The sequence below is a fragment of the Leptodactylus fuscus genome, chromosome 11, assembly GCF_031893055.1.
Source record: "Leptodactylus fuscus isolate aLepFus1 chromosome 11, aLepFus1.hap2, whole genome shotgun sequence".
Lineage (NCBI taxonomy): Eukaryota > Metazoa > Chordata > Amphibia > Anura > Leptodactylidae > Leptodactylus > Leptodactylus fuscus.
Window position 1 is genome coordinate 30,512,346 of NC_134275.1, and position 9,120 is coordinate 30,521,465.

Genomic DNA, 9,120 nt, shown 5'->3' on the forward strand with positions numbered 1-9,120 from the left:
CTTTTGGTGCCACTAAACAACATGGCTTCCTAGCAGGAGACTCACAAAAACAGGACTCCTAGCCCCAGCTATAGACTCACACACACTGCCTGGCATTTCCTGCCTCAACCTGCCTGCACACTCCTTACTGTCACCTCAGGAGTAGCCCTCACTCTACTCACTCACATTTTACATATAGCTTTCCACTATACACATCACATTGTCTGTATCACAACATACACAATACAACACATCATATTGTCTGACACAATACAACACATCACATTGTCTGTATCACGACAGACACAATACAACACATCACATTGTCTGCATCACGACAGACACAATACAACACATCACATTGTCTGACACAATACAACACATCACATTGTCTGTATCACGACATACACAATACAACACATCACATTGTCTGACACAATACAACACATCACATTGTCTGTATCACGACATATACAATACAACACATCACATTGTCTGACACAATACAACACATCACATTGTCTGTATCACGACATACACAATACAACACATCACATTGTCTGTATCACGACATACACAATACAACACATCGCATTGTCTGTATCACGACATACACAATACAACACATCGCATTGTCTGTATCACGATATACAATACAACACATCGCATTGTCTGTATCACGACATACACAATACAACACATCGCATTGTCTGTATCACGACATACACAATACAACACATCGCATTGTCTGTATCACGACATACACAATACAACACATCACATTATATCACGACATACACAATACAGCACATCGCATTGTCTGTATCACGACATACACAATACAACACATCGCATTGTCTGTATCACGACATACACAATACAACACATCGCATTGTCTGTATCACGACATACACAATACAACACATCGCATTGTCTGTATCACGACATACACAATACAACACATCGCATTGTCTGTATCACGACATACACAATACAACACATCGCATTGTCTGTATCACGACATACACAATATAACACATCACATCACATTTGCTAGCCCACCAAACTTTTTAAAGCACTTTTACAGTTTCACACGTCTGTATCCGCCCATTTCTCAAATCACCGCAGACGAAGTCGCGGGTAAAAGCTAGTAACCCTATATATCACAGAGCTAAGCTTCTCTCCCTCTATCATACTGTATAACCCTATGTATCACAGAGCTCAGCTTCTCTCCTCTATCATATAACCCTATATATCACAGAGCTCAGCTTCTCTCCCTCTATCATACTGTATAACCCTATGTATCACAGAGCTCAGCTTCTCTCCTCCATCATATAACCCTATATATCACAGAGCTCAGCTTTTCTCCCTCTATCATATAACCCTATATATTGCAGAGCTCAGCTTCTCTCCTCTATCATATAACCCTATAAACATAGAGCTCAGCTTCTCTCCTCTATCATATAACCCTATATATCACAGAGCTCAGCTTCTCTCCTCTATCATATAACCCTATATATATCACAGAGCTCAGCTTCTCTCCTCTATCATATAACCTTATATATCACAGAGCTCAGCTTCTCTCCTCTATCATATAACCCTATATATCACAGAGCTCAGCTTCTCTCGTCTATCATATAACCCTATATATCACAGGGCTCAGCTTCTCTCCTCTATCATATAATCCTATACATCACAGAGCTCAGCTTCTCTCCCTCTCTCATATAACCCTATATATCACAGAGCTCAGCTTCTCTCCCTCTATCATATAACCCTATATATCACAGAGCCCACAAACAGTTTACCAAAGTTGTGGACCAGTTCTGGGTGGAGTCAAAGTGAGGGAAAAAGTTACCAACTCTGGCTTCAAAATAAAATTAATTATTTTTATTAGATTTTACAATTATACATATTGTATAATTAATTAGATGTATAGTTTGTTACATATTTACTTTCATAGGAATTCATTAACCAGATTTCTTCATGATTTAGAGGCTTCACCGTTGATCTCTATAGGATTTAACGCTTCTGACCGACCATGGATGTGAGTCATTTATGAAAATAAATAGGAGCAATACTCACCTCTTCTGATTCTTCCCTGATCCCCTGCTGATCTCTCTACCTCCTGCTCCAGCAATGACGTGTCACCAATAACTGGCTGCAGCAATGGTGTTGATAATTCACCATTATAGCCAGTGATAGGCTGCAGTGGTCACATGTCATGGCGCTTATCATTGCTGGAGGAACAGACGGGTGAAAATGTAATGGGTGGATTTGGCTGTATGGACAATATAACATTCTCTGAAAACATCATCACCCAATACAACATCATATGTTATTAACCTATAGAATTAGCTAGAAATAAATAGCACATATGCAAAGCTAGATCACATTACACTACAATTATAACACACAGGAATCTGAATCAGGACTGCAGATACGCCAGAAACATCCAAAACTACCATAAGCATGAAGGAATCATTTACAGTTACAAAGGTAGTTTTCTACAGGGTTTTTTTAATTTTTTTTTTTTTTTAACAATTTAAAGAAGTCTTCCACCTCCCCCAAGAATATTCAATTGCCTCCAATGGGTTACAGAGAACATTACTGTAATAAACAATAAACCTCTGTTATGCATGTCACTTTTGTAGATGCAAATGCAGCAGTTGGTGCACTGGGGGCGGGCCTTCAGCCCTAGGAGCACTGCTTTTGTTGCTCAAGTAGGATGGGTGATGTCATGGTAGTGGGAGGATCAATTCTCACTGTACAAGGTGGTGCAAGAGGAGATGATAGGGGTTTGAGCAGCATGAGCTGTGCTCCAGGAAGCTGAACACCCACCCCCAGTGCACCAAATACCTCATTTGCATAAGACTTGCTTTACAAATCCACAAAAGTGACATACACAATGACCATATGGTGGCAGCTGAATATGCTTGGAGGCAGGTGATAGACTCCCTTTAAAATAAGATATTTTCCCCACCATTGCAATTATATCAGATGATTGTAGCCCAGTATTTTTTGTAGTATCGATTCAACTATTATTTATGACGGCTCATTATTGGTTGTCTTATGTAAAAAATCATGACGACTTCTTCTAGAAAACTGAGAATTCAAGATGAATGTACTGGGTAGAAAATGCCACACTCTCTACAGGTTGCACGTGGTATTGCATTCACTTCAAAGGAAACAACAATACCCTATACAATTCACTGAAAGATGTGGCAATGTTTCTAGAAGAAACCAGCCATGTTTTTTTCTAATCTTGTACAACCCCTTTAACGCGAGGTCTACACGACAACTTCCACAGCTGCTCACAACTAAAGATTGTTATTGTGGTAACACAAAAATCCAGCCGGTTTGGTTGCAGCAACCTGTGCTTCACAACACAACCACAATCATTAGGTGTGATGAAGTAACATGATAGTCTTATCATATGTTGGACAATCACAAGCCACCATGTAGCCCTAGCCTAAAGGGGTCACATGAAATGATAGTAGTAACTTCTAGCACCACTCTTGTTTACTGGCGGAGTCTAGTACTGCAGGTCAACCCAAGCAGAAAAAGCTGAATGGGTGTGAACTGTTAGCCCAGAAACAGTCAGGGACAAGAGAGGTGATATGTATGCAAAACCCCTGTACGAGGACATCAATCGTAATCTATAGTGATCTTTGTAATGGAGTCCAGGCCGGGCTTATCGCCAATTTTTGCATGAACTGAACTGAGATGTTTTTTCAGCGCCGATTTGTGCTTAAAATCCATATCACAACAATGACACTTGTAAGGACGGTCCCCGCTATGGATATTGAGATGGTCTTGCAAGGTAGTCTTAGCAGTAAAAGTTTTCAGACACACAGAGCACTGAAACGGCCGAATGCCCATGTGTCCACGGATGTGTCTGTTCAAGTTCTTCTTCTGAGTGAAGGTTTTACCGCACTGCAAACACAAGAACAGCTTATGCATCTTTAAGTGACGCAGATAGTTCTCCAAATGAAGAAACCCGCGAGGGCACTTGGGGCACTGATGTCTCCATGAACAGACTCCTTCTACAGGAGTCTGAAAACCATGAATGATCCCAGAAGATGGATTTACACCTTCTTGATAGTTCTGGAAGTGACTGGGGGGTAAATCACTCATGCGGTTTTCCACAGTGGAGTTAATCATGGCGTGCTGAGTGTCCGAAAAATACATATTGGATTTAGAAGAAGTGCAGGGCTGAGCGAACTGCTCGCTGTCCACATTATTCTCATTATCAGACATGGAGCCCATCCTGAAAACACAGATATCATTGTCTTTGTAGTCGATTTCCACAGAGGGCAGATCATTCTTCTCGGGTTCCAGGCTGTGCAGCTCCACCTGATTACTTTCTTCCTTCTTGACCCGGTAGTCCAGGTTTAGCTGACTGTCTTCCGACAGTTCAATGATCTCACAGTCCTTATCCTGAGCCTTCACGGCATCCATCTCAGGAGGACAAGGAGGACCTTTACCCGGCTGCAGCGTTTCGTCATTGTCACACGTCTCACTTTGCAGGTAACGCGATAGAGCTTCTGTGCACCTCTCAACAATATGAACCATCTGCAAGTAACTGGCCGCAGTGAGATACTTCAGAAGCTCCTTTTTTCTAACTTCTAGGACTCCGGTATAGCAGGAAAGGAGAAGTTTCTGTCCCACTTCTGCATTCTGCAATATGGTGATACGCACCTGCCGAGACTGGTTCAGCAGAAACTGATCTCTCATAAACGTGGAGCAAGCAGCAAACACAACCTTATGGCCATGGAACTCCGCATCGTTGATATACACAGACACGTCACAAAAGAGGTTTTGCTCTCGGAGAATATTCATCTTTTGTAAGACAACATCTCCTTGCTCCTTAAACCGGAAATGAAGGACGTCGGACTCGGACATGGTGGCAGCTCTGAAAAGATACAACATGCACATCACTATAAGACTGTATATGAGATTCACCATCCCACTGACCCAAGAGTTCAGTCACTGTAAACCTTTAACCAGCATTGGGAAGTTCTAGGTATTCTTTAGGTTTTTCGCATATCAATTGATGTTGATAAGCCACCTCTAGTACAGGTCATCCATATCAGATCTCTGGGGGTCTGACTACTGCCCGATTAAAGAGGTCACAGTACTTGGAAGAGTACTGTGACCTCTTTACTGTATACCAGGCACAACATCATACTCTGTGTAGTGTTGGTGCCTGGTACTGCATCTCAGTCTCATTCACCTATATAGGACTGAGCACTTTAATCAGATGATCAATGGAGGTACCAAGAGTCAGACCCCACAGATCGGTGATAATCCATCCTACAGGTGGGTCATCAATATTACAGACTGAGAAAATACATTTAACTGACATAAAAATGTTTTAACCTAAAGTGCTCAGAGTTAAAACCACTTTAATCTGATGATAGAGGTAACCCATCTTCCCAATTTAGATAATATGGGTACTGGTACAGCACACATCGAAGTGAAGATGTATAGGGCCATAGGTCAAATGGTGCATCTGGGATCAGCTTGACCTAGTTACACACACAGTCACTGCGCTATATTGCTCCCTGTGTGGCAGGACTGACATCGGTCTGATACCCTACCTACTACTGACCTCTGGGGAAGCTGGGACCTTGTGCTGCAAGTTCCATCTGTGAGCTGGATTCCCCGACTTGTACCTTATGCCAGGACGACTCCTAGCAGGGTAGTTCTGTATGATGCTAGGAGTCTATGAGAGAATCACTGTATAACTATTGGAGCAGGTCACGGGCAGGCCTCACTAGTTATCATTGCTATGAAGGGGTCCCAGCATAGACACCGGAGGCGCAAGAACCATACCAGAATCTAAATGCAAGAGTCGGGCTTCACCAAGGGAAGGGGCACATAGAGGTGGGATTGGGGGGTTTCAGATATACTAAATGCTCGTGAGCAAGGGCATTAGAGCTCGGTCTGAAACAACAGAAACCTGGTGGTCAGAAGCAGAGGGAGCACTACACTTAAAGTGCAGCCATCCATTGTTATAGTACTGGAGAGGCTATAAAGGGGCTGTGGACAAATAGGGCAGAGTTTAGAGAATAGTCTCCTGTATATTAATACACTTAAGACTTGTTTTCAATGCATAAATATCTGTTTTCAGGCGTCTATGACAAGTCTTATTGCAGCTTCTGCTGATGTCACATCTTATTTTTTCCCACCGTATCTGTGTATTTTGACATTTGCATTATCTTGTGGACATTGTATTATAGACCCTTATCCCCTATCCATAAGACAGGCGATAGGTGCCAATCACTGGGTCCCCCCACTGATTAGGAGGCTGGGGCATTGAAAGTCCCCCTAAGCCTACTTGTTAATGGAGCGTCAGTGTATTTATGTGGCCTGTGCTCCATTCGCTTCTATGGGTGTACCGGGACTGTAATCTCTGGTAGCACTCGCAGCCCCATAGAAGTGAATAGAGCTTGGGTCACATTCACACGCTCCATTCACAAGCAGGCCTTAGGGGAACATTTGATGCCCGTCCTCCTGATCACTTGGCAGTTGCCTGTGAATAGGGAGAAGCGGCCATAGCAGGATATATTCCAGGACTTCCTAATGAGTGACCCATCCTTAAGACAGCTCATCACTTAAAGATCAACAGGGGTCTGAGTGTCAGGCCACCGGACAATACAGCAGTACTTACCAAGCACAGCGCCATACACTTCTACAATGGCTGAGCTTGGTATTGCAGTTCAGGCCATTCACTGGGATGGGACTGAGCTTCGGTCAGGTCATGTGACACGTGGCCTGTGAAGCAGAGATGGCGCTCGGGAAGACATCTTCTATGTAACAGATCCAATTCTCCCCCATCCGTATACGGCATGCCTGACCTGGATGCATGTGACTGGTCGCCATATTATACCACATGTCCTCTGTGACATCAGGCTAAACAGATAAAGGCTACAGTGACCCCCTACTGAAGGGCCTGTCAGTAATGTTAGGGTTGTATTCACACCTGCCAGGTTTACTGCACATTGGTGATTGTAAGACAGTCCCATTCCCTGTAGATGGCGCCTTTATAGAGTACAATCACACATTGCTGCAATGGATGATAGATTCATGAATGGAATAGCTGCAACGTGTGAATTCAGCCCTAGGTATAAGACGCCCTGAAGTCATGAAGAGGGGCCCAGGATCATGGTCTCTGGTCACACTCAGCGGCTGGGACTGGGGACAGTTTAGGGTTTCATAGGACAACCAGGTACCCCCATAGTGTGCGCCCCCCGCTCACCTGAGCTCGGTCTCGGCTCCCATAGACAAGCACAGCAGTCGCCTTCACCTGACGTAGATCCGAGTCCTAGCGAGCCAAAGGACCTGCGGTGACGTCACGGCTATGTGGCCCAGTCACGTGCGTGGGAGGAGATAGCGCGGGTACTAACTGCAGAGCTACAGGGGCTGGATACGTGTAGTAGCGCTGTGTGTGTAGTGTGTCACATGTAGCAGTGCTGTGTGTAGTGTATACCAGTGCTGTGTACTGTAGTGTGTCACATGTAGCAGTGCTGTGTGTGTGGTGTATACCAGTCATGTAGCAGCGCTGTGTACTGTAGTGTGTCACATGTAGCAGTGCTGTGTGTGTAGTGTATACCAGTCATGTAGCAGTGCTGTGTGTGTAGTGTATACCAGTCATGTAGCAGTGCTTTGTGTGTAGTGTATACCAGTCATGTAGCAGTGCTGTGTGTGTAGTGTATACCAGTCATGTAGCAGTGCTGTGTGTGTAGTGTATACCAGTCATGTAGCAGTGCTTTGTGTGTAGTGTATACCAGTCATGTAGCAGTGCTGTGTGTGTAGTGTATACCAGTCATGTAGCAGCGCTGTGTACTGTAGTGTCACATGTAGCAGTGCTGTGTGTGTAGTGTATACCAGTCATGTAGCAGTGCTGTGTGTGTAGTGTATACCAGTCATGTAGCAGTGCTTTGTGTGTAGTGTATACCAGTCATGTAGCAGTGCTTTGTGTGTAGTGTATACCAGTCATGTAGCAGTGCTTTGTGTGTAGTGTATACCAGTCATGTAGCAGTGCTGTGTGTGTAGTGTATACCAGTCATGTAGCAGCGCTGTGTACTGTAGTGTCACATGTAGCAGTGCTGTGTGTGTAGTGTATACCAGTCATGTAGCAGTGCTGTGTGTGTAGTGTATACCAATCATGTAGCAGCGCTGTGTACTGTAGTGTCACATGTAGCAGTGCTGTGTGTGTAGTGTATACCAGTCATGTAGCAGTGCTGTGTGTGTAGTGTATACCAGTCATGTAGCAGTGCTGTGTGTGTAGTGTATACCAGTCATGTAGCAGTGCTGTGTGTGTAGTGTATACCAGTCATGTAGCAGTGCTGTGTGTGTAGTGTATACCAGTCATGTAGCAGTGCTGTGTGTGTAGTGTATACCAGTCATGTAGCAGTGCTGTGTACTGTAGTGTGTCACATGTAGCAGTGCTGTGTGTGTAGTGTATACCAGTCATGTAGCAGTGCTGTGTGTGTAGTGTATACCAGTCATGTAGCAGTGCTGTGTGTGTAGTGTATACCAGTCATGTAGCAGTGCTGTGTGTGTAGTGTATACCAGTCATGTAGCAGTGCTGTGTGTGTAGTGTATACCAGTCATGTAGCAGTGCTGTGTGTGTAGTGTATACCAGTCATGTAGCAGTGCTGTGTGTGTAGTGTATACCAGTCATGTAGCAGTGCTGTGTACTGTAGTGTGTCACATGTAGCAGTGCTGTGTGTGTAGTGTATACCAGTCATGTAGCAGTGCTGTGTGTGTAGTGTATACCAGTCATGTAGCAGTGCTGTGTACTGTAGTGTGTCACATGTAGCAGTGCTGTGTATGTAGTGTATACCAGTCATGTAGCAGCGCTGTGTACTGTAGTGTCACATGTAGCAGTGCTGTGTGTGTAGTGTATACCAGTCATGTAGCAGTGCTGTGTGTGTAGTGTATACCAGTCATGTAGCAGTGCTGTGTGTGTAGTGTATACCAGTCATGTAGCAGTGCTGTGTGTGTAGTGTATACCAGTCATGTAGCAGCGCTGTGTACTGTAGTGTCACATGTAGCAGTGCTGTGTGTGTAGTGTATACCAGTCATGTAGCAGCGCTGTGTGTGTAGTGTATACCAGTCATGTAGCAGTGCTGT

General features: G+C 44.2%; 1 protein-coding gene across 1 annotated transcript; it reads right to left on the reverse strand.

The window, feature by feature from the left end:
* Window positions 1-1,910: 1,910 nt before the first annotated feature.
* ZBTB6 (zinc finger and BTB domain containing 6) lies at window positions 1,911-7,304 on the reverse strand. Its single transcript, XM_075260840.1, has 2 exons — window positions 7,241-7,304; window positions 1,911-4,891 (listed from the first exon to the last, which is right to left on the reverse strand). Exons 1-2 carry the CDS (start codon window positions 7,261-7,263, stop codon window positions 3,625-3,627), a joined length of 1,290 nt encoding a protein of 429 aa, XP_075116941.1. The 5' UTR covers window positions 7,264-7,304; the 3' UTR covers window positions 1,911-3,624.
* Between the last annotated feature and the right edge of the window lie 1,816 nt (window positions 7,305-9,120).

Bases quoted from the DNA above. Each gene is read 5' to 3' on its own strand.
- ZBTB6 (XM_075260840.1), bottom strand. From the start codon at position 7,263: ATGGGAGCCGAGACCGAGCTCAG. The intron at 4,892-7,240 runs GTGAGCGGGGGG...GTATCTTTTCAG, and splicing joins GGAGCCGAGACCGAGCTCAG to AGCTGCCACCATGTCCGAGT.